We start from the raw sequence: 25,192 nt of genomic DNA, 5'->3' as shown, positions 1-25,192 counted from the left end.
TTTTATACCTTTGCTTTTACGTTTACTGTTTCAATATTTTGGTATGGACAAATTATAATAATGATACATTTTGCTAGTGGTCCCCATGAGGTAAATGTATATTTGTTAACGTCCAATGTGTTAACTATCTTTGTTTTGTTTGACAAAAAGTATATTTGTTGTGCTCCTTTGCTCTGCTAGTTCTCATAGCAAAAAAAATATTATAAAAGATTCTACAAAAACTACAAAACACTCTTTCAACCACATCTTTATGTGTTTAATGGCAAAACCAATTGAAAGAAGCCCCATGCCTATGGGCTTACAGCATTTTTTTAAAGTAACAAATTTTGTTATTGCAAGTAGTTTTTTAATTTTAAAGGAACTTCATTCAATTGTTTTCTAATGGCAAACAATACATTCACACAAAATGCATTAAAGCTGCACCGCCGGGCATTGGGCTATACTGTACAGTACATCTTTGGTTGAAACAGAAATGCTTTGCTGTAGAACAGTATTTCTTAAACTTTTTGTGTAAGGCCCCCTTTTGTTAAGGATGCATCTCTTGCGGTCTGACCAAATAAAGACTTATAATCTTAAACTTAGACCAAAAACATCTTCAGGTATACAGTGCTGGAACAATCTTTGATTGATCAATTCTTTTGGTTCGTGGTCTAATTTTTCTGACGTTTGATTGCATAAAATGCAGGATCTTATTCTATAAATGCCACAAAATCTGTGGTCCCCCTGGATCCATCTAGGCCCCAGTTTGAGAGTCACTGCTGTAGAATATTGTTGTTTTATATTTATCTTTTTTATTACTGCTAGGTTTTGGGACTGCTGAACTGTGTGGATAAATCTGACATTAGCCATACTTTTTGTTATTTGTGATTTACTGTTTTAGAGTGGATCTGAATATTTAACAAGAGTCATTATAAGTAAATATTTAGTAGAAATTATTATTTCAGGCATAGTCTTTGCTTAAGGTTAGATAATGATATTGTTTTGTAACCAAAGAGTAACGTTGGGAGGAGCTTCGTTGAGTGACACGCAGTGCCCCCGCTAGAACTGTCTGTGATTGGGCAGTTTACAAGTCAATCATAGATACGTAGCAACAACAGTAAACCGAGATCAGATCCAGGGCGGTGATGGTGGGCGGGAGGGTAAACGCGCGCTCAGTTTTTCTCAAAGCCGTTGAATATGAGAGTTACGACACTCGATCTCGCCGCCGTGTGGTCATATGGTTCATGGAGCCCTCAATACTTCCAAACAAATCCGTGGTCAACTTACTTAAATGGTTTTAGCGGGACACATAACAGCAACTATATTTGCTAATTTTTAGCACATTGTTTTCACTGAATACAATGTGACTGTACTTATAAAAGCATTTTGTCTGGGCAGTAACATGAATATAAGATCTAAGAATGTAAGTTATATGACTATATGATATGTCCACCAATTGTTAAAATGTATTAACCTAAACATTTTCCCAACTTCCGTTTCAAGACATTGAAATTAATGGGCTTCAGTGCAGTGTTTGGAACTCTTTATGACACAAGTTATTTCCGAATTCCATTCTTCCAACGGATGTCAATGGAAGTAAAATAGTGAAAAACGGGCTTAAAGCAAAAAGACGCGATGAATAGCACTTATTGAAAAAATGCATAGTTTTAACAGTCTCTGCATTTAAAGGTTCTGCTGTTTAACATTGTTGCAAATGTATGCTGTGGGTTTTTCAAATGGAAACATTTCACACACAGTTTCACCATTTAAAGATTCAATGATCAAAATTCACCTTTTAAATTTCATTAAAAAATTCGACATGTTTTAAAATACAATCTTTTCGACAGACAATTTTGTCCGTATTATTTTGGTTTGAAAATTCACTTCCACAGTTTCTGTGATTAAAATTTGGCTTGAAATTCAAATTTTCACATCCAGGTATCCCAGCAGAAGCGATAGAGGGACTATTCCGCCAATGCATGATATTTACCTGCTGCCTCACCAATACACCAGAAGGTAATGCAAGTCGGTTCTGAAGAAGACCAAAGCAAGAAATGCAGATCCACTCATATGCTTGAATAAGTGAATTTATTTGTTATCATAGATATCTACTTATGTATCATCAAGAAAAAATATATTGACCCTTGTATTGGCAACTTAGTTCACCACTATCACCCCCGGAATGGACATGGAGCACAGAGACAATTCCATGTGGCCTGGAATCAGTAGACTAGTCATATATTTATAATATTAATTTAATTATTTAAATATCCTAACTGATCTCTTAGTACTGCCTATCTATAGTACAAGTTTCTGCTTGTATTTGGCTTGCTATTTATACGCATTCATTGCTTTTTACGTCTACGTGATATGCACGTATTACCCCCTTGGTTAAAAGGGTGTGGGTTAAGTAGGTATGTATACGAAAAGTGCATGCAAAACACATGCGTATCATATACACGCAAAAGGTAATTTCTTAAGTCATCAAATAATGGTTTTAGTTTCGGGGATGAGAAAATTTGTATTTGTTACAGTGAATTAATGAACCATACTGTGTATTGAGTTTTTTTTAATAAAATAAGCTAATTGCATGCAGCTATTTGAATGACACATGCAATGGTATATGATTAAATGTGCTAGAAACAAGACAACAAGATTTTAAAGCAATACATTAGTTACATAACACCATCATAATAAACTTAACATTTAAATTCAAATAAAACGTTCCATTTTCGTATAAAACTAAATAGGAGAAATAGCAACAAATACACATTTTAAACAGACAAAAGTAGTAACTGAAATAGTAGTGCAAACAGATGTAAAAACAATCCATGAACTATTTTTATCAGAACGTAAAATAATCTACAATATAAATATCTTTAAAACGTAATTGCTAAAATATAAATGTATAACCTAAAGGAACAATACTAGGTTTATAAGAGGATCTATTGACAGAAAGGCAACATAATATACAAAACTATTTCTTCAGAGGTGTATAAAGATCTTACATAATGAACGGTTATGTCTTTAATACCTTAGAATAAGCTGTTCATTTACATACAGAGCGGGCCTTCATACATTGAATTCGCCGCCATTTTTTTTTACAGCAGCTCTAAACGGACAAACAACTCCTGCGGTATAGTGGTGAAACAGATCACAGATCTGTGATCCGTACAGATCGTACTCTACGGTTCTGAAAGCATGTGACCCGTGGATTAAATGTTAGTCTATTCAACGTAGAGTAAGCGAGTAAAACACGCTTTTGCTCTCTTCTAAAACAAAACAACAACATATCTTGGTACTAACAAACAGAAAAAACAATGTTACACTCATACTTATCCAAATCAAAGCATCTTGGTTTTAAGACCATCTTTCTCTCCAACATAAATAAATAAAGCCAATTAAAGCCAATTATATGGACGAATTAACAAAAACAAACTGGTATACTGCAATAAAGACACCTATACCTAACTTGCGTTATTGTTTTCCTTTCGATGTTGGTTCTGGTATTATGTGAGATATACTGCAAAACATCCTAAAATTCTTATTGTGCCATTTTGTGCTTTTTTCCGTTCATATTCAGGGGTCCACCGCATTTCTGTATATCCAACACTTTATTAAAAGTACCTACCTCTCCGGCAGATCCTTCAAGGTGTCCACTGCTCCCCACATGATCAGTGGGGTCCCTTATGGATAAATGCTTGGACTGCTGCTTTTTTCCATCTATACAACATCGTTGGGACCCATTATACGGGGACACAGCTCCCTCTGTTATCACTGTTATGCTGACAACACCCATATATAGATCTCGTTTCACCAAGACAATATTTTTCAATGAAATTTAAAAGGTGAATTGATTATTAAATTTTAAATGGTGAAACTGTGTGTAAATATTTACAGCTTAATTGTACAACCATGTTGAATCGCAGACTCTAAACATGCAAGCACTGGTAATGTAACATATATATTTTTGATTAGTGACAATTCAACATGCTTTTCCGCTTCAAAGACCGATGTCATTAAAATACTTCCATAGACGTCTATGTGAGTGTCGTAACTCTGTTATTCAACGGTCTGGTTTTCCTGAAAGAGGCGTTACTACTCACATGACAGCGTTGACATTAAACGCAGGAGAGCAGGATTGTCAGACATCCTGTCAGATTTCAGAATAAAGTCTCTTCTACCAGTGATACTGAACCCGAGCTTTTCTACTCGCCGACATGTCTGATGCTATTAAAAATGTGGCGATTTTCGGCAGCACGGGAATGACAGGGTTAGCGACCTTACCGATCGCAGTGTCCTCAGGTAGTAGACTCTTACACAATGATATCTGGAGTATTGTGGTTATGTCATTTCTTTTCTTCTTTGTGTCACAATATTTAATGCAAAGAATGACCTTAAACTAGCATACAGATGACCTTGTTGTTAAAAAATGTTTTGTGACGTTCAACTAGCTCTGCAAGGACAAAATCATCCTATTTACATACTTTTCATAATTATTATGTACATTTTAGAATGATAGTATATCTATGAAATTTTATAAAATAGTTGAAGAAATGGAACATATATTTATTTTACTGGCCAATAAAGTTATGTTTACTTAATGTTGCAGATTATAACTATTGTATAATAGCTCTGGACGTGACGTTACACTCTCTGTATTCTTAACAACTACACAATTTAGAGTTGCTTTCATTTCGTTAACGTTAACAGTTTTACAGATATTTTATTTCAGCATAGCAGATATCAGAGGTTAAGCTTGTAAGTGCTTTTTAGTGTTAAAAATGTTGGTTCAAAGGTTAAAAAGGTTGTAAGACATGCATTTAGTCATGTATGTCCAGATATGAATTGTAAGAGTGCTAGCTTTTGATTTTCTTTTGAGTGCTCATTTAAAGGTTACTTTACTTACTTTAGATTTTTCGCTCATTTCCTCTATAGTGCATTTAGATCACTAGGCGTTTGCAAAATTTCATAGTTAGGCAAAAAAAGTTTTGCTGAGTCATAAGGAAAATGATGCAGTTTTAAAGATAAGAAAAAAAGCCCCTTATCTGTCTTTTATCCAGAGGGTGCAGGAGAGGGTGGTCTTGGTCAGTTTGCCTTTACTTTGTCTGAATTCAGTGTACTTTTTGTGTTAAGTCAGTATCAGGAACTACCATAGCACTAAATGGCGTTTATGTGATGCTTTACAGTGTTTACCCCCGGGGGGGCCCAAGATAGATCCGGGGGGGCCACAGGTTTTGTGGAATTTTATGACATATAGAAAAGTATAATATTTTTTGGCAATCAAACATCATAAAAACAAGACCACAATAATTGATGTTACAGAATTGAAAATCTGAATATGTCTTTGGTTTAATTCAAATTCTAAGGTTGAGATTATTAATATTCTTTTGGGGGTGCACCCTACACAAAGGGGGCCTTACAACGAAAAGTTTGAGAACCACTGCTTTACAGTACTGTACATGTGATGATCACTTGTTACCTCCTTAATCAATTTTCCATCGATGTCTGGTCCATCTGAAGTCATCACATAATGACATGCAAGAAAATCCCCCATAGCTGCAGTTTTAACCATTGTTCCAGTTCTAAGCTTGTTACTGTTCCAGGTTACAATGTGACCGTGCTGGTGAGAGACCCGGCTAGGCTTCCAGCAGACCATAAGGCTTCCAGGGTGGTAGTAGGAGATGTTCTGAACAAAGATGATGTTAAGAAGACTTTGGAGGGTCAGGATGCAGTCATCATAATATTGGGGACAAGGAATGATCTTAGTGAGTTGATATAAACCCAATGATATTGCGATATGAATGTACATACTCTACCAAGCAATGCATCTTATTTACTTGTTCTTTTAAATTTGTATTAATTGATCCTACAACAATGATGTCTGAGGGAACACGGAACATACTGGAGGTCATGAAGGGCCGCGGAATACGCAAAGTTGTTGCATGCATGTCAGGTATGAATGCATGGTGTGTTTTTTCAGAGAATATTTCTACCCCACAAGTGTGCATGCCGGTATGGGCACTATTTTAAAGTAACAATCTTTTGTTGCATTAACTTTTTAAGCATTTCTGCTGTGGGATCGCTCCAAAGTTCCTCCTCGCCTTGTGCCAGTCACTGAAGATCATGACCGAATGCACGCTGTTTTAAAAGAATCAGGACTGGACTATGTAGCAGTCATGCCTCCACACATTGCTGGTAATTGTCACTAAATGCATACTGCGAGAGAACTATTTACTTGAATTGATTTGCTATTTATTTTCTTTATGCTACCAGGACAGTATATCCACAAAACATATTTTAATAAATATGAAGATATTGGTCATTGCTTCTGTCAGTTTGCTTATGCCTGTTTATGTTGTCTTTTCAGATGACAAACCACTAACAGAGAAATACACGGTGACTGAGAACATGTTGAAAGGGAGAGTTATCTCCAAACATGACCTGGGCCATTTATTTGTCAAGTGTCTTTCCACTTCTGAATGGGATGGAAAAACAATTGGAGTTTGTGGAGAATATAGCTAATCTATCCAGTCCTTTGTTTGAATGCACCCTCTGATCATTAAGATTTTTTTACATAAACGCTGACCAGCAATAAATTTACTTATAGTTAATCATTAACTTCCTCAAACATGTAAGATTTTAAGATACTTGAATAATGAATTACTTTACTTACTTGATTAAGATAAAAGGATAGCGTTCTGCAACAAGTTCTGCCAATTTTTGCTATTTTGTAGTTACAGAAAAAATATTTGTTGTTTAGAGAATTTATATTTTTTTGATTTGCCTTAAGAAACATTACTGGTCTGACAATGTTGAAGTAATTTCTAATCTTGTTAAATAAAGTCAGGCATTCTCAACAGTTTACAGAGTGGTACATTTTTTAAGCTTTTTTAAGCTTTTCGGGATGAACAAACGCTTATTTTGATGTAAAAGGGGTCATATGGTGCGAACACGTGTTTTTCTGTGTCTTTGGTGTGTTATATATTGGTGTTTGGTATTAGACACGTAAAATTGCAAAAATGTAAGTGTCTGAACAAAACATGCATTCTATCTAAAAACGAATGCTCACCCAGACCTGCCTAAAACGCCTCGTGTAACCACACCCCCACGTCAGTTCTTGGTATGATTTGACTAAGGCTCCGTTTACACTTGCAGTTAAATGTGACCCAATTTCGATTTTTTGCTCCAATGTGACACAGATCGGATATGACCCCCCAAAGTGTAAACAGGAAAAAAATGCATGCATTCGGATATTTCGAGATCAGTTTCAGGCCTCATTCATATGTGAAAATAAATCAGATATTTGTCAATTGTCATGTAAACAGGCAGATCGGATTTTCTGAGGCATTGCGGTATATGTAATTAAAACGGTGACAATTTGGTACTTGTCCGCAGTTTTATGACGAATGATCAGGAGGAAGAACGTGTGGATGCGGTTAAATCAAAGACATTTAACAATTTGATTAAACAAACAATGCATATGCGCAGTCTGCAATGATGGCTCTTTTCCTCCTCCTAAAAATCTATTTAATGTTTGGCGAACTTGTCATATGTCGCAGAGCTAACATCAAGCACATTTCGTGTTCATCCATCATGACTAGAGAGTATTCTTGGCTTAATAGCCCGCGCTCACGCATGCGCGATGTTTCAAATGATTTGGCAAGTCTACAAATATAAGCAAAAATCTGAATTGAGCATCAAGCCCTGCAATGTAAACGGGGCCTAAGACCGTCCAAATGTATACGCAAGTAAGGTGGACGTAACTGTCTGTACAATTTGGAACCTGATGTTCCAAATATGGTAAGAGGCATTACATTTCCATCACACGCTCGCAGTATTCGACCAATCACTACGCACTGGTTAACTGGCCAATCATAGCACTCCTCGCTTTTCAGAGCGATGAGCTTTGTAAAAAATCTGAGCTTTTCCGAGAGGCGGGACAAAGAGGCAGGGGTGCTGCCAGAAATTCTAGGCCCTATGGAAACCAAAATTTCTGGGCCCCCTACAAATATGAAAATAAAAAGGGGGTCTGCTCTTCTGGGCCTTAAATCAGCCTTGGCCCTTAGAATCGTCCTAACCTTCCACCCCTTTACGGCGCCCATGCAAAGAGGAGATACAAACATGCACGATATGTGGAAAATACAGCGTTTCTGAATCTTAAATCGTGTATACACATTGCATTACATCTAAAACAGATGATAATATTCGTTTTAGCCGTGTCATATGACCCCTTTAAGATTCTGCAGGGTCCGCCTATGCAACTACAACACCCAGAAGTCCCATCGCGCGGTGACGTCAGAACAGATTGAATCACTGGCGGGAGTAAAATTCCAGCAAACGGATTCATCGACCGAAACTTTGGAGGTGTAATTATAGAAGTCAAATGAATCTTTAAAGTGACGAATTCACGTCGTTTTTTGCAGTTAGTCTACAAACATAGGTGAGTTAAATCGCATCCAACACATGCTACAGACTTTAAAACTTTAAACGGCGAGAACAGTTAACTCGCTAAGCTAACGCATTGACTTCTGTTTACACAGCAAGTTTACTCAGAAAATGGCTAATATGCCTAATCATATTTTAATAATTGTGGTTATGTTTAGTAATAAAGTGTAGTCAATCGCTCTTCTGGAAGCCAGATATTATTTTGAGATCTACTAAGTTGTATGTCACGACTGAGATATTGAAAAGATAAACATTCAATTAACGTTAAATTACCCAAGTTGCTATACAGACATTTTGGTTTCAATCGTTTGGATTTTATTTTGCGTGCAAATTTGCTCATTTTAACGACACGTCAAGTTATCAATGCTTTGAAATGCACATAAATGTTGATGATTGTAAATAAAATAACTTATACTAGGGTATGCATTTATTACCAATATAACAATCTGTTTATATTTTACTAAACCCCTGATGACAGAGTCCAGACATCACTCTGCACCAGTTTTCTTTTTAAAAAGTGGAAAAATTGTGTTATGGATGTGACAAAAAGGACGCACGTTTTCAGAGACAACATACTTAGTAGGATTTCTGTGAATTAAATTGCACAAACCAGACAATAATACCCAACAAACTGAAACGGGAAGGCTCTTCACAGAACAATAGAATATTTTAATTTTCATATGCCCATTTATGTGAAATATGGACCCTTATTAATGTGCCCATTTACTTAATAGACTATAGAAAAATATGCTTTAAAATACAAAAACACCAGTAATAAAGTGTAGTTTCTACTTGATTATCGTGCAGTAAACTACATATATTTTAAATAACAGTGTATATATTGTGCAATGTATATGTTGCTTTTGATACTTTCTGTGTCAAAAACCTACAATTTGGGTCTTGCCGTTTTGCAGAGATGGTGGCTAAGGGACAGAAGCGTAAGATCCATGGGGATTACGAGACCGGCGGTTCCGTTTGGGAAAGTCAGCTTCAGTCTGTGTTGGACATCTCCATGGATAAGTTCCACCGTGACCAGGCTTTAGTGGAGCCAAGCTTATTACGCTCTGTCCTTATCCACAACACACTTCGGCAAGTCCAGTTCGAGGTAGAGTCCCTGTCTGAAGTCGGAAATCCAAAATCGCAAGCCTTCACAGAATTGCAGCTGGAGTCTGATTTTTCCAGAGGTTCCACTTTAATGAGTCAGAATACACATACAGATGAGGAGGTCATGGCCTGGTCTTCAGAGGATGAGTTTTCTTTATCTTCAGCCATCTCTTCTATTCTCAAAGATCTAGATGCAGTCATAGAGGGTGGTCCAGGACCTTGTGTATCTCAGCGGACTCCGCTTGGCTCTATTGAGAATGTAACAGGAGATGGAAAGTCCACACAATCAGGTTTGAGAACTGAAAAAACATCTGATATAATATCACCATCCAGCAAAATAGACATGATGTATCCTAGTGGTCTTCAGGATGTGGCTTTAGATAAACTGCTTCTTGACATTGATACAACCGTGTTTGAACCAGAGGTGAATTTTCTGCAAGGTTTTTCTGTTAATGCTGACGAGCTGGTCAAGTGTCTGCCATCAATGTCCAAATCATCATCCTTAGACTCTCCCTCATCTTCAATCTGTCACGGTCAGCCCACATGGGAAATTCATGAGATAGAGCATGTTATGGACATCCTGATGAGAACGTGTCCACAGAGTTAATTCTTCTGCAGTTCATTGATACAAATCCAATGGTTATTACGTTCTTGCATTAAAAAACATCTGAGGAGTTCAGATGGGATGTTAAGATGGTTCATTTTGTGAAGGTTTTGAGATGGAGTCAATAGAAAATTGTGTCTGTATTTTTGTTACATGTTGAAAGTATTGTTCTTTAAGATATAATGCACTTTTCATCAAGTTAAATCGCAAGGTTTTAAACCGGGTTTGAAATACCATACACTATAGTCAATGTAGTTTGCATGTTATCACTGTGTGTTCAAAGAGAAAATGAATTTATGTGAACAAATGTTATCAAATTGTTAATATTGTAGTTAAAAACTATTATGTGCATTACATAAGCATAATGTTTATAGCTTGCGCTGTTGCGACACACACACACAAGTGGGTGCCTATGCAATCCTTACTAATAATGACATTGTATACTTGTATTATGAATATTAACCTCTCTTTGTATCCTATTCTATGCTTCTTGAAATAAAGTGATATTTGGTGACACCCAGTGGCTGGATGGAGTATATTTGAGAAATAGGGAAGAGCACGTTCTGATGCTAGTTGAGATTATAAATTGCCTTAGACCTAACGTTGTAGTTGGCTTTATAATGTCATCAACATAGGAAGGCAGAGTAAATGTTTTTGTTTTACTTGTTAACGGATGAGAAATTGACATTGCGTTGAATTATGTTTTTACCTCTCCACACTGTCTAAAGACAAGTTTTTGTTCAACTTCATTTGTTCTGTCTAAAAATAAAATTCCTTATCAAAGCAAAACGTTTCACAATATAAGACATTCTTACTTAAATAATCAAGCATTACACAAGTGATGAGAGGGTTATTTAGAGATACTTCTAGAAGGGTTTTGAAATTCAATGCAGTGGTAGCTGTACATTTATCTACATTCAGATGTGTTTATTAGATTTGTTTCTTTAATCTATTTGGAGAGCCCAGCGGGGTTCCGGAAGAGATAAAAATGAGGATGTATGAGATAAATCGAAACTTCTCTTTAACAGATAAAAACAGGTTACAGGTTCTTTATGGAACCAAAAGATTCTTCTATGGCATGGAAGAAACTTTTGAAGCACCTTTTTTAAGAGTGTGGTTCTTAATACATTTCTGATAGACAGCCATCAAAAAACAAAACTTTTTTATTTTTCTGTGCATGCATGTCTTAAAACCCCTTTTACATCTCTGACAGTGAATATCAGTCACCTTTTCGTGTCTCTGAATTTCAATGATACAATGAATAAATGAACTACAATAAAGACAAACCGTATCCAGTATAATAATGACTATACAACAATTCAGTAAACTTGGGTAAAAAGCCAGTTATTAAGTGCATTTTATGTTCTTACACATTCACAGAAGCCTCATCCTCCTCTTCCTGTTTCTACAGAACAGAGTAGTCGTGGCGTATGCTGTGCAACTTAACACAAACGGTGATCTGGAAATAAGTTTGAACCTGAAAACACTGAACGTTAGGATTAGCATTAGTCACAATTTCCACACAAAAGGTTTTTTCAAAGAATGGCACATCAATTGGTAAATTAGGAATAAGAAAATCCCCCACTTGGAAGTCCTGGGGGCCAGTTTCTACACCCCACAAAGACCATACACATAACAAAAACCCATCAGAAACAAAGTCCTTTGGGTTAGAGCAATCACATCTTTTATGAACCAAAGTCTGCACGGACTCTTGTTCATCCCAAACATCAGACCCTGCTCCGTCCCCTGAGTGAGATGTATTATATTGCACGTGCTCATTCATGATTGTCTTCACCTTGTGGATGCTGGGGGGGCACGCTGCAAAAATGCAACGAAAACTCTGTTCACTTATGCAGGACACTGTGAAGGAAAGTGACCATTCCGAGTGTGTGAATGAACGAGGAAAGAGTCTTTATCTGTTTATAGAGCTGTAGGAAGCTTGAGATCTTGGATCCAGGGGTTGAACGGAGGCTTTGTCAGTCTGCGATGATTCTTCATCAGGCTCCTGCTCAATGATGGGCTCTTTATCTTCGGTATCTGCATCGTAGCTCGGCAGTTGGAAGAAAGCCGTCCACCCGTGCACGTCAGCAAGCTTGTGGAAGGTGCGAAGGACCAGGAACATAAACATCAAGCCCACGAACAGGTACACTGTAAGAGAAACGAACAAGTATTGAGAACGTATACAACAAAACATCTTGAGGTCAACATTTAGTGCACTGTGTTCCAGGATTTTGAAGACATTTATGAGACATCTACATTATCACTGATGCTATTATAAACAAGATTTTGTCGACCGTACATAACGCTTGATATAACGGTCAATTATCACATTATATAAGAATAGAAATAGTGCTTCACATGACCATTTAGCTCACCAAAAGACGATTTTAACTGTAATCCTCTTACGAACATTACAGTACAGTACTGAGTCTGACTTTAACCTAAATAGCTTGAGAAACAATCCTGCTAATGAGGACTGATGGAAATGACTGGGCAAAGAAATTAAAAAATACTACATATTCATGTTGTTTCTACAGTAGCTATAAATGGACAAACTGCTCTATGTACATTTTGAAAATGTGTTATTTAATTCAGCAAAGAAGCAAAAACATGACGACATCTTAGGAGTAACGTGTGAGCCGTTGGTTGCAATTTGCAACCTCAACACTAGATCCTCCACATTGCTTCTTTAAGTATATCAATTATACTATATTTTACTTTTTTAAATATAATCATATGTTCTTATTTTTGGTTTGCAGGCCTTATTGATTACTGGCTGCCCACTTTAGTGTGCAAAGGAAAACAATCACATGAATTGAATGTGTATTGTTTGTTTTTGATTGATGTTAAATGTGATGTGACAGTCGCACAATTTTAAACCTGATCTTCCCAAGAAAATTCACCTGAAGCCTCTTCAAACAATACCTTTCAAGTGCAGTGTCTTTAAATAAATAATGTTAAGTACCGTTTAGACCCGCTTTATGACAGCCCAGCCTTAAACAAACGTTACTGCACTGCACCACTCCTATAATAAGGACTTGGAAAGTGACGTAACGTGACAAGGAAATAGTTCAGTGTGAAAACAGAGTAAAACTCTTCAGTGAGCAAATACAAGGTTTCAACTGACTGGACAGTAGTGAGAAAGTAAATATCCGCATCTATACATTTTTCTACATAATTTGAAACACCCAGTTCTTTTTAATTAAAACTAAAAAGTGTGTTTACCTCATAATCTGTTCTTAAAGGAAAAGTTCACCCAAAAATGAACATTCTGTTGTCATTTACTCACCTTTGAGTTGTTCCAAATTTGAACAAATGTCTTTGTTGTGATGAACTCAGAGAAAGATATTTGGAAGAATGACCCCATTGACTACCATAGTTGAAAAATTGCTTTATAATTTTATAAGTTCTGTTAAACACAAAAGAAGATGTTTTGAAGAATGTAGGACAGCAAACAGTTCTTGGGCGCTTTTGACTACCATTGTCAGTTTTCCTACTATGGTAGTCAATGGGGTCCAACAACAAAGAAAGCATACAGATTTGGAATAACTAAAAGGTGACACAAATTTTATGTCAAAATTCGACTTACCCATGACGGATATCTTGTACAGACCCCGGAGCTGCTGTCCTGGTTTTTCCCCGGGCACAAAATCTCCCAGTCCTATGGTGCAGAGGGATATGAAGCAGAAATAAAAGGCATCCAAGAAAGACCAGGTTTCTTCAATAGCGCTGAACACCAATGCAGGCACCACGAAGAAGGCCAGAACCACCAGCAACAACAACACAATAAAGTGCATGACGCTGGCAGTGCGTGGCTGCAATCCGGCCCGTCGCTGGCACACGGAGATGGGCCCGTAGGTAAGCGGATGCATGAGGCGCTGCACGCAGGCTGTGAGCACTAACATGGTGAAGGGCACTCCGATCAAAGCGTACACAATGGAGAAAGCTTTACCCGTGTCAGAGAGCGGCGTGGTGTGACCATACCCTGAGAGAGAGGAAGAAGGAACAGTGGTTTATTTAGGGAGTCAAATTTATGACGGCAATCAAACTTAGCAACACTGAGGAACTTGCGTCTTTAACTTGCTAATAATATAATGCATGTGATTGCATGACAAAATAAACATTTTTGTGTAATTTCATACAAAGAACAGGTCAGCGGTTGAGGTTAACAGGCTCGATGAATGGAAAGCTTTATGAGGACACATAGGTTCTATTACGCGTCTATTTCTTACTACTGAGAAGGAAAGTTAAGGCAAACAAAGCTTGCACTGATGCCCAACCTCAAGAATAGTTATAGTCATATGTCAGCGTGACAGAAAAAAATATTTTCAACTATAACACAGATGCTTCTCCAAAATGCCTTTTGAACTTTCACCTCTGTTTACTTAAGCTTACAGAGGAACTGTCAGACTGCTATGACATTTGCCTGGTATACAAAACATCACTTATTTTAAAGGGATAGTTCATCATTTATTCACACTCATGTCATTCAAAACCCTATGTTTGACTGTTTCTTCTGTGGAAAACCAAAGATATTTTGAGAAATGTCTCAGTGGTTTTGTGTTCATACAATTGAAGTCAATGGGGCCCATTGTTGTTTGGTGACCAACATTCTTCAAAATGTCTTCTTTTGTATTCTGCAGAAGAAATTCATACAGGTTTCACAGACATCAGGTGGACTCAATAATGATGGGTTTTTTGGCGAACTATCCCTACAAACCACTTCCTCTTTCAACCAGGTGAACATTTGGTTTTATGTTTCCATCAAGTAAAAACCCTGTGACCCTACAACCTATTTGCATTTCTAATAAAATGCTTCTGAGGAAATCGTGTATACACTGGGCTACAAATAGCACACATCATTACAGTTTCCATTAAAACCAATACGATTATTACAATTAAATCCAGAATTTCTCTGACGCTTTTTTTCCAGAATGATTGATAAGTTATAGTATTGAAGATTACCAAAATCCTACATTCATACATACATGCCTTTATATATATAAGGAAAGAATAAGTCCATTTCATAAAGAGTATAAGTAGCATATCTACTCTCCACTGTTTGCACTCGCCATAAGTTTGTACAGCGCGGGCGAACTTTGAAACTTTGTACAGCACCAAATCTGATGTTTTTGTACATTTTGTACAACTATTCGTGTGCATAGACTAACAATACATGACATGCATCTGCTAAACGCATAAACGTGTCCGGTACATCAAACAACGCGCAACTTCCAAGACCGTGAAATAATACCGTAAAACTCACCCACTGTCGTGACCATGGTGTTGGCAAAAAACAACGACGACGCCAAATCCCAGTTCGTCCGAAGCGATGCATTTTCAAGGATGGACACGCCGTATTTGTTCGCTTTTAAAACTTGTTCTAAGAAACTTTCAAAGGCCGTGGCGTTGATGCAGCTCAGGTTGAGGAACTCTTCTTTCAGGGAGTTCAGCTCAGACTTCAGGTTCTCCTCGACGGGCCGCTCGATGGCAGAGAAAACAAGCGCACCCAATATCAAATAACTCATGTATGCTAAGATGAAACCGATGAGCACAAAGCAAGACTTCACTGCCGTGGACATGGTGATGTTCGCAAGTAATCGGATGAGACTGAGCACCGACTCTCCCTCGGTGTCAGAGCTTTGACTTTAGTGATTTGGACGACTGATTGAACTCCACCCTCCACATTCCTCCACCCTCTACCAAAAGTTGGCCAGGAAATAACTTGATCACATGGGTGCAAACGATGCTTTGTGGGTTTCCTCCGTTGTGAAAAACAAACCTCAACACCTTGAGATATACATGAAATAGTTGCAGTTACGTGCTGAATGTGTACTGTCTATGACGAGGAGCAAAGTTATTAAACTCGTGTTTCACATGCCAATGTTAGAATATATGTGATGGTATTGTTTCTGGTATGTGAAACATGTGCCTTGCTGAAAAAGTGAAACCATCTCTGAAATCCTAATGGATTCAATGGGTAGGCCAATTATTGATTTGCATTGGTTTTGATGGAAACAAAAAGGGTTTATGTGGGTCTCTACTGGTACGTGTTGGGATGTTCTCTGGCGTATTTGAACCAATAGGACACCATTACATTTCCTCTTACTGGAATAAGACCCAAACCACACATTCACATTGTTTGAAATGGTTAACATCTATGGTTCATAATGGTATTTGTTGGTATCTGTTCCAGCAGGTTGTATGCCTATATTGACTAAATGCAGCTTTGAGATATTTTGCATATCGTCGCTGTCCTTCTGAAACCTTTGATGTCCAAATTTGCTGTTTTTCAGGAAATGGAGCAGGCAGATGATTACATACGCTGTTGTCGAAGTTGTTAAGCACTTTTTAATACGTTTTATTGGTTGGATATTTGAAAAACCCAGTGACAAACATAATAGGTGTCTTATAATAAGAATTAATGACAAAAAAATATAAATATGGAATATTTAGATACAGCAGTGATATAACAAATTTACAAGATGGATCATTTTTGTTACTTTTGTTTTGACAAATTACCTGTGATCTCCACCCACTGCTTCAGAACTACAAATGGTGATATTACATTACGCTTATTTAAGAGGGAGCAGAAAATGAAGATGCAAATGTGTGTTTGTTTCAACTTGCATCTTACATAATTCATCTGGTGAAATAACAAATATTATGGCAAAGGAAGAACAAAGAAGCTCTTAATGGAGTAGGTTTTTATGATGAGGGATGGCAGAGTCACATGTCGCTGTTTTCTGTCCAAACAGTTTCGTTCCCTCTAGTTTGCTTCAGTAAATATATTTCACTACCCTCTGTGCTCAAAGGGTTGTGTGAGGAGTGTGAGAAGTTGTACACAATGAAACTGTTTTCTTGGTTACATAAGGAGCAAGTCCATCTAATAAGGCAAAGTTTGCCTATATGTTTCTTTTCAAGGGAGATGTTTTATGGACTATTTAAATGTTCAGACCACAAAATGAGCTACACCTTTATGAAGTATTCTTTTATAATGCTACTTTTACTTTATCATTGCAATATCCAAATACAAATGTCTGCCTAAAATGATTTAGCATTCAGAATCTATTGCTGCTATTTGTACAGTCTTTAAGATTAATATGAAAAGTATATAAGAAATCATATTCTGATAGTCAATAAGACCTTCCCAGATTTTTTATTACATTTATCAACAAACAAGCTTACAGGCTCCATTTAAAACGTTAACATTGATTTTAAAACACTTCTGAAAATATGGTCTCTATTTGTACGTGTTCACCCTTAGTTAAAAATGGCACACTACATGTTCATATTTAACACATCAAGCACAAGAAAATAATATGTGGAAACAGGAAAATGGATTTCTCTTTGAGACGGGACCACATGTGTGAAAATATTTTCAGAGTCTTTTTGGGACTTCTGCAATAAAACAATATTTTGGGAAAGCCAATTGTTTCACCCAAAGTCAGCCCTGCAGACATTTTCTTCCACCTTTTCCATATTTTGGCACTTTTTTTATTAGATCAAGTATTTGTCCTAACCTAACCCCCAATGGTCTAAAAAGGTGTGGTTAAACATAGATGTCTCTGGATACACAGCTGAATGAGAAAACAAAATCTACTGTGAGAATGGACATTGAAAGAGAAATACACTTTAAATGAACTTTGAACAGAAGTCAATGCAGGAAAAAGCAGTTATTCGCTTTTTCCGACATGTATTGCTCCTTTTCTCTGAATTTCCTTGTTTAAGGGAAGCATCGCTCAAAAGTGTTTCAGAAGATATGGAGACTAAGTCATGATATTTCTGTTAAAGTCATAAGACAGTCTTCTTTTAGCACTCGTAGCCAACTGCTGGTTGGACGTTGGGAGATTTGGAGAAAATCTGGCACTGCCCTTTACTCGAACCGTCACACAATCCTGAGGTAAAGAAGAACGATCGTGTGTTATATTGTTTAACAAATAATTTGTGTTTAATTTTTGTTTATATCAAATTCTCTTGAATGACAATTTTTGGTTTAAAGTATCTTATATATATATTACCATTGCAAGTTTCCAAGAATTGTGATGTGTCAGACGCAGCAAAATCTTACAAGTGAAGTTCACAGTGTTTTCACAATACGTTATTGCAATGGTTTCAAATATCTCAACCGCTGAAGTAATGCAAACTCACAGAGCTGGGACGTTGCAAATGCAAAGACTGAAGGAGAAGTTTACAAGACAGAGACTCCGCCCTCTTGCAATTCAGACCAATCATCCGGTCCAGATCCTGTAGGCCATCAAGTAGGGTTTTCTCCCTAGGGGTTAAAGCACAAAAAATGTTAATACAAAAATGAAATTCTGTCATAAGTTTAACAGAACAAATACATTTACAAGAGTTTGCGATTACTTCAGGGTGAGTAAATGAGGACAGAATTTTCATTTTTGGTGAATTATCCCTTTAAAACGCACAAATTATACCCCTATTGTGTGTGTAATTCTCAAGTAAAGATTTGTCAGTCTTTAACAAGAGTATAAAATCGAGAATTTAAGGCTCAACAGTCGGTTCATTGTGCTCCACCACATTTTATCCGAAACGTTGCTGTAGTGCCTTTTGTTGACCACAAGATGGCAGTAAAAGATAATCGTATTCAACAGTTAGTTTACACTTCATATTCTGAACAATGATTTGTAGTTTCATATGGTTAAATACAAATAAAGAATATAAAACGGGTGCAGCATCCTTTATCTACATACCTGTTATCCCCTGTATTGCCATTTCCATCTGGTCCTTGCAGAAGCTGTGTTAGTGTAGGAATGTCATCAGGATCTTCATGGGAGGGCTTTTCTGAAGGGAAGGCCTTTTGAAAGACACTTGACTACACGCAAACACAAAAGAAGCACGTTAGAGGATCTACTCTTATAATAGAGATTGGATTCAACCAACCATTCGTGTTTTGATATAATTGAGAATAAATGAAAAAGAAGGCAATGGTGTTTGTTGAGGATGAGCAGGTCATTTTTATTTTATTACATGGCACTCTCTAATACTTGATTCTTATTGATCAAACTAGTTTTGATAGATAAACTGATATGTAGTATAAGTGTATAAATGGGATAATGTACAGTCATAGTTTTCTATTTATATTGTGCATATTGTCATTATTTCAGAACAAACCCTTATGAGAAACAGCTGGGTGTAGATTATCATTTACTGGATCATTTTCAGTGTCTTTAAAATACTTGAATGTATGAAAATTATGATTCAGAAGCATGAATCCATACCACATCATGAATAGGAGAAAGTAAAAGGTTTGGTTTGTCTACAGTAGAAAGCCACCACTGGCCATCGGGCGCTTTCTGCTCCACAGACTCCTGACTGAAGGCCACCCATGAGCTCTCTGACTGCTGGAATGGATGGATTACCGTCCAATCAGAATGCCAGGATGTAGATTCGTTGGCATCAGTGCAACTCTTCAGATCTCCTGAGAGAAGATGAAGGTTCATGTTAGTCTGAACAGTTAAAGTGATAGTTCACCCCCAAAATAATTTAAATCTGTCATGGTTTATTCACCATCATGTCGTTTCAAACCTGTATGACTTACTTTCTTCTGCAGAACACAAAAGAAGATATTTTGAAGAACGCTAGTAACCGAACAACAAACCACAGAGACTTTTCTCAAAATATCTTCTTTTGTGTTCCAATGAAGACATAGAGTCTTACAGGTCTTGAACAACATGAGGGTGAATAAATGATGACATGATTTGTCTGGTGAAATATCCCTTAAAATATCCTTGGCTCACATACAGGAAACAAGAAGAGTAGGTGTTATGCTAATGCAACGAAGTTCTGCTTTCTGCTGTGGTAATGTTTTCACAAACACAAGCAACATTTCACTGCATCAATGTAATGTGTAATAACTAACAGGTGGTGATGAAAGTGTCTTCACTTTACTTTTTAAACATTGTAAACAGAATGTCCAACAAGTAATTTAAAGTCTGGCACCAGTGTCTATTGTGGTAAACGTCTCCCAGCCATAAACCGCTTGTCAGGTGAAATGATCTACTTCCATGACCTAATTACAAAAGCTTAACCAGCTTGACTACCTGGATCACCTCATTTTTACTCATTTTGAAAAACAGTTTTAATCCAACAGATTAGTGTTAAAGGGTGGCTGCCAAAAACAAAAGATTGAACCCTTGTGTGATGTTTGAATCAATCGGATCCATAACAATAAAATATTCAGTTTATTGTTTTTTTTAACCTCAGAAATATAGATTTATTCAAGATAAGCATGTATTTTAACCCATGCCTGCATTATAGATTTTTTTAGTAAATTGTTTTGACAAGAAATGAATAGTACCTTTATACCTTTAAGGTAAATGACAAATATGAACCACACACGGTCTATGTATTATTTTAACTTTTTTTATAGCGGCTTGTATTCATTTAAAACCTAATAATAATGTGGGTCTACTAGAATAAATTATATAGCACTAAAGTGGTTCTTTGGGATGATTGACATGCTGTATAACACCACTTCCATATAAAGAACCTTTTAAGCCCCTGTATGGTTCCTTAGCGGTTCTAAGGGGTGTTTAAGGTGCTATATAGCACCACTGTCATACAAAGAACCTGTTAAAGGCGTTTAAAGGTTCTTTACCAGCCAAAGAACCACTGTTGGTGCTTTTTAGCACCATTTTATTGAAGAAGTGTAATATGGCACCTCTTATGGTTCTACACAGAACCATTTGATAAAGTTGTTGTACAGCATGTTTAAAGATATGGTTCTATATAGAAATAACTGTGGCTTCGCTAGCAACGCCAAGGTCATGGTTTCGATCCCAGGGGAAACAAATGTAAAGTACAATGCAATGTAAGTTGCTTTGGATGAAAGTGTCTACCAAATGCGTAAATGTAATAATTACAAGCCAAGAACCACTTTTCGTAGAGTGTAAACACCATACAAAGGTTAAAAGCATTGTGGTTTGACCCAAAAGGATTTGTAAGATGAATAAGTCATACTGTGCTTGTGCTTTCTTTTGAAGACAAACACAGTACGCCTAAAGCATTCTGAAGGTTGGCCTCCACTTTCGTCCCATTGGCCTGGCTTTTGCATATCTGTTTAATGCTGCCTTCTGCCAGAGGCTTATACACAGCAACAGAGAGAGGGAGGGTCTGTAGTTTGGAGGGGGGATGAGGAATTCCAAGCAGTGCTTTAAATAATTAATATCTTCACATGAGGTCGGGGGAAGCGAGGGGGTCTGCAGGAATCCAGGTCAAATCAGACTATTAAGAACTGCTCATGCAAACACAAAACATGCCGAGAACATACTTCTTACTTTCATCGTGTGACAAAAGTACTTAATTCCCTACTTTCAAAACGTGAAGTGTTTAAAGTGTTGTGTGTACTTACCGCTGTTGTAATCGTCTCCAGAAGCCGACTGTTGAAGTTCAGTGAAGCCGGTCGTCCAGAGCTGCGTCCCACCTGCTTGCATGAAAGCCCCAAATTCATCTTCATCCCCGTCACCCAATTCATGAGACGTGGCCACGTTGTCCCCGTCTCTTGTCAGCTCTGATGGTAAATCTCTAAAGTTCTCCAGTGGCAGCAAGTCTTCACCTCGAGCCCCCCCCTCTGCTGGGATGGCTGTTGCTATGGCTGCAGTGGTGGGAGGGGCAGGATTAGACTGGGACTGAACACTGATTACAGTTTCATCGGCTGTTGACGAGCCATATCCTCGCGAAGAGGATTTGTTAGATTGCTGAACTTCAAGTATCTTGCGTTCTGAAACTAATTCCTCCCGTTGCTGAGGTGAGCACATCGGAGGCTTCCAATTCTTCTCATTGGTGTTGCTCGCTGCTCTTGCTGGAATGCATCTGTGCCCCATGCAACCCGCCGGCTTCACTGTAAAGCTTGCGTCAGGAGGCCCGCCTCTTTGTGATGGGTTTGTGAGATTCTCCACCGAATGTTGATTCTCACAGTTCAGTGAGCACTCATCTGTCCTGGATTCTTGATCTTGATTCTCATGAATGTTGTTGACAGGATCCTCAGAGGAAGCTTTCATGGGTGGGTGGCCTACGCTTGGCTCAGTATTACAGTTTGGTGTGGTCGGTTTTATTTCAAAGGTATCAAGGGTAGTCTCACATAGTACAAATGGTACATTTGGCACAACGGCACATGGATTTCTGTCTTTGTTACTCTTTTCAATATTCGGAATATCGTTTGCATTGAGGTGATGATCACATTTACTGATCTCAATGTCTCCCTGTGGTTCATCATTGGCACAACTAGATCGTTCACAATTTTCCAAACAATTATCAGATGGACTACTAGCCATCCCATCCTCAATCTGCTCACCGGTATTGGCACATGGTTTGGCAGAAGAGCAGTAGGTTTGTGTGTCCGTGCTCTCGGGTGCAACAATATGCATTGATATGGGTGAATGAGCCCTTTTGTCATTTTTAAGCTCAGTCGTGTCTTCTTGACTTGTATCTTCTTCTTTCTGGCATTGCTTTATCCTGTCTGGTGATGTGTTAATTGACTCCTCTGAGATCACAGTATTGTTTTTGTCATCACGTTCTGGCTCACGAGGTGGATTAGTGATTTTCCCTTTACTTGTTTTTTTCTCTGCTGTTCCTGTTGATTTACTGCACTTTCTCCACTTTCTTATGGCCCTGGGCTTGGCTTTCAGAGTTCCACTTCCGTCTGTCCCATCTTGAAACAGCCTTGGTCCTATAGATCTAACTTTTTCCTTTTCCCCCTCCAGAATAACAGCGTCAGTCCGTGCACCTGCGATTCTCATCCCACCCCCGCGGTTTTCCACGGCGCAGATGTAGTTACCTCTTCCCTGGGCTTTGAGAAAGAGGCAGCGTGTCTGAGTCTGACGGCCACCCCCCTCCGTGCCTTTCAGCGTGGCCACAGTTACGAGTGCACCGAGGCCACCTTGTCTGACCCCGGGAGTTCTCGTTGTACTAGATGTACTCTCTGGCATCTGGCCATAGCTACTACTGACCTGACCTGCCCAGCCTCTTTGCCCAACCCTGTTTTCAGGAGGCTGCTGGCACATGCCCTGTCCCCGAGGTCCAGCAACAGCCTTTCTTCTAGCTTTGGAGTAGCCACCACTTACAGCCCATGCTCTCAGGCCTTTAATAAGGGGAATAGCTCCAAACTCAAGGGCACTAGTGAAGGAGACACTAGGTCTTATGCAGTCATGCATAAGCTCTCTATGGGTCATATCCAAGCAGGGGTGGTTATTGTTGTTGTTTCGTTGGAGCATTATTCTTCAGGGAATTATATCAAATGCTGTGGTGGGTAAAAATACAGTTTTTCTCTTTAAGCCATGGAGTGTTTACTTAAATATGCATATTTTTATATAATCCTATTTGCATATATAATTCCTGAAATTACTGCTACAAAAGAGATGCCAGCTCTAAAACTGTAAAATATATGAATTCTACAGAGTTCATAATAAATTATACAAACTACATATTTGAATTCCGGAATTAATATTAATGACACAAAAGTTTATAACATTAGGCCACACAATGCAGGAAATATCATTCAAAAATTATAACCACTTTTATTATTACTATTATTCATTAACTGTATTATATAAAATGTTGTATTTCTATACACATGTTGATTTGTATTTGGTTTAGGGCTGTAACAATATCTAACTGTGACTCTACGTTAATCATGAGCAAAAGAATCCACTATTACAATATTTTCATAATATTTATTCAAATGTTTGTCTTTGGACAATAAATTACACTCAAAATACAAGTGTAAGAGTTCCTTAATATTTTGACGATTTAAATATATGGGCAGGATTAAAAAGCATATAGAAAGTATCACGGTCATTGTCAGACGGTATACTCTGATACCCTAGTTTATATAATATGTACATATTATAAAATAAAACAATATATATGTAAGACTTATAGACATCATTTGACTAAATGCAATATATACAAAAATACTATTACTGTTATTGTATTATATTGTATTTCACTATACACACATATACAATATTATATTTTATAATCTAGTTATATTATTTTTAAACATCGAGCTGGGTTGTGAAATATTTCATCCCATCTTTCTAATTTCTCATGTCATAACTGTCATATGATGATCATAAGACGCTGCGTAACGTAGGCTACACATAATACGTGATCGCATCACTTGCACCAAATCAGGAATTTATCATTAACCAGTACTTGCCCGTACAGATCGTACATATGCTATGGGTAGGAAGGGGGAATTATCTGCATGAATTTGACATGAGAAAAAACATCGTTTCGCGTCACAAATAGCCATTTATCCCTGTATTCTCTTACCTTTATCTGTGTGCCAGTCATTATTCTCAAACACAGGCGGTGTCACGAAGCGCACAATTCCAGCTGTCGTGCGCTGTGAAGATGCTGCTGGGATGAAGAAATCTGCCTTTAACCTTCACGTGGATTTTCGGTTGTTTAGAAAATGAAACATCCATGACAGCGCTGAGTTTAAGGGCACGATTTCCGAAAGCAGACCATCTAGGTTTTTAATATAATCTATTGTGTCCCATGTATATCTCGTGCCCTGTTAAAGTGAACGTCACGCTACACCCCCGTGTCTCCTGATAGCGCAGGCTGCTTCTCTGAAACGCAGAGCCTCCGCAATCCAGTGCGTGCACCCAGATGACCAATTGGCGAGCGTGTACAACGCGCACGCACACTGTCGATGCTTACGATGTTACGCTTACGCACGAATGGATCGCGCGCACACGCGCACAACTTCATAATGGCTTTCTCGTTTAATCCTTCATTCAGTGGCGTTATTTGCTACCTAGTGATGAAATCACCGCCACCTTCTGATTTATATTCGTTTTTAAAGATTTTGTGTCATCTATTGTCAATGGTGACCTATACATAGAATACTATACATCCAATGAGCATCATTCATTCTGTCTTCTTGTTTATGCCAAACTGTTAATTTTGTAATAGTGTAGAAAAATATGTTCAAGTGTATATTGTGTCCACTTTGCAATTTTATATGACTGCTATGAAAAGTTGTATTAGCTCTCTTAACTTGTAATATCTTTGAATTTTTGTGTG

General features: G+C 37.7%; 4 protein-coding genes across 4 annotated transcripts; 2 read left to right on the top strand and 2 right to left on the bottom strand.

The window, feature by feature from the left end:
• The first annotated feature begins 4,079 nt into the window (after positions 1 to 4,079).
• Positions 4,080 to 6,841, top strand: blvrb (biliverdin reductase B). Its single transcript, XM_056766252.1, has 5 exons — positions 4,080 to 4,284; positions 5,586 to 5,747; positions 5,846 to 5,935; positions 6,046 to 6,177; positions 6,350 to 6,841. Exons 1-5 carry the CDS (start codon positions 4,200 to 4,202, stop codon positions 6,502 to 6,504), a joined length of 624 nt encoding a protein of 207 aa, XP_056622230.1. The 5' UTR covers positions 4,080 to 4,199; the 3' UTR covers positions 6,505 to 6,841.
• Positions 6,842 to 8,286: 1,445 nt separating this feature from the next.
• On the top strand, positions 8,287 to 10,700 carry sertad3 (SERTA domain containing 3). The gene is made up of 2 exons (XM_056766477.1): positions 8,287 to 8,422; positions 9,342 to 10,700. The coding sequence occupies exon 2, from the start codon at positions 9,344 to 9,346 to the stop codon at positions 10,136 to 10,138; it is 795 nt and encodes a 264-aa protein (XP_056622455.1). The 5' UTR covers positions 8,287 to 8,422; positions 9,342 to 9,343; the 3' UTR covers positions 10,139 to 10,700.
• A 580-nt stretch (positions 10,701 to 11,280) lies between these two features.
• kcnk6 (potassium channel, subfamily K, member 6) lies at positions 11,281 to 15,900 on the bottom strand. The gene is made up of 3 exons (XM_056766200.1): positions 15,402 to 15,900; positions 13,725 to 14,120; positions 11,281 to 12,283 (listed from the first exon to the last, which is right to left on the bottom strand). The coding sequence occupies exons 1-3, from the start codon at positions 15,715 to 15,717 to the stop codon at positions 12,048 to 12,050; spliced, it is 948 nt and encodes a 315-aa protein (XP_056622178.1). The 5' UTR covers positions 15,718 to 15,900; the 3' UTR covers positions 11,281 to 12,047.
• Positions 15,901 to 17,278: 1,378 nt separating this feature from the next.
• si:ch211-14c7.2 (uncharacterized) lies at positions 17,279 to 24,764 on the bottom strand. The gene is made up of 6 exons (XM_056766936.1): positions 24,434 to 24,764; positions 21,510 to 23,396; positions 19,378 to 19,577; positions 18,850 to 18,971; positions 18,287 to 18,410; positions 17,279 to 18,033 (listed from the first exon to the last, which is right to left on the bottom strand). The coding sequence occupies exons 2-6, from the start codon at positions 23,368 to 23,370 to the stop codon at positions 17,905 to 17,907; spliced, it is 2,436 nt and encodes an 811-aa protein (XP_056622914.1). The 5' UTR covers positions 23,371 to 23,396; positions 24,434 to 24,764; the 3' UTR covers positions 17,279 to 17,904.
• Positions 24,765 to 25,192: the final 428 nt, after the last annotated feature.

This window comes from Triplophysa dalaica, chromosome 14 (assembly GCF_015846415.1).
Source record: "Triplophysa dalaica isolate WHDGS20190420 chromosome 14, ASM1584641v1, whole genome shotgun sequence".
In the NCBI taxonomy this organism is placed as follows: Eukaryota; Metazoa; Chordata; class Actinopteri; order Cypriniformes; family Nemacheilidae; genus Triplophysa; species Triplophysa dalaica.
The sequence above is the reverse complement of the archived record's forward strand: the minus strand, read 5'-3'. Positions and strand labels throughout refer to the sequence as shown.

Coding starts and splice junctions, on each gene's coding strand:
- blvrb (XM_056766252.1), top strand. CDS start 4,200: ATGTCTGATGCTATTAAAAATGTGGCGATTTTCGGCAGCACGGGAATG. Junction 4,285..5,585: donor ACCGATCGCAGTGTCCTCAG/GTAGTAGACTCT, acceptor TTACTGTTCCAG/GTTACAATGTGACCGTGCTG. Junction 5,936..6,045: donor AGTTGTTGCATGCATGTCAG/GTATGAATGCAT, acceptor TAACTTTTTAAG/CATTTCTGCTGTGGGATCGC.
- sertad3 (XM_056766477.1), top strand. CDS start 9,344: ATGGTGGCTAAGGGACAGAAGCGTAAGATCCATGGGGATTACGAGACC.
- kcnk6 (XM_056766200.1), bottom strand. CDS start 15,717: ATGTCCACGGCAGTGAAGTCTTGCTTTGTGCTCATCGGTTTCATCTTA. Junction 14,121..15,401: donor CACCATGGTCACGACAGTGG/GTGAGTTTTACG, acceptor CCTCTCTCTCAG/GGTATGGTCACACCACGCCG. Junction 12,284..13,724: donor GTACAAGATATCCGTCATGG/GTAAGTCGAATT, acceptor TTTCTCTTACAG/TGTACCTGTTCGTGGGCTTG.
- si:ch211-14c7.2 (XM_056766936.1), bottom strand. CDS start 23,370: ATGCTCCAACGAAACAACAACAATAACCACCCCTGCTTGGATATGACC. Junction 18,972..19,377: donor TTTCTCCTATTCATGATGTG/GTATGGATTCAT, acceptor GTTTGCGTGTAG/TCAAGTGTCTTTCAAAAGGC. Junction 18,411..18,849: donor GGCAATACAGGGGATAACAG/GTATGTAGATAA, acceptor TTTAACCCCTAG/GGAGAAAACCCTACTTGATG.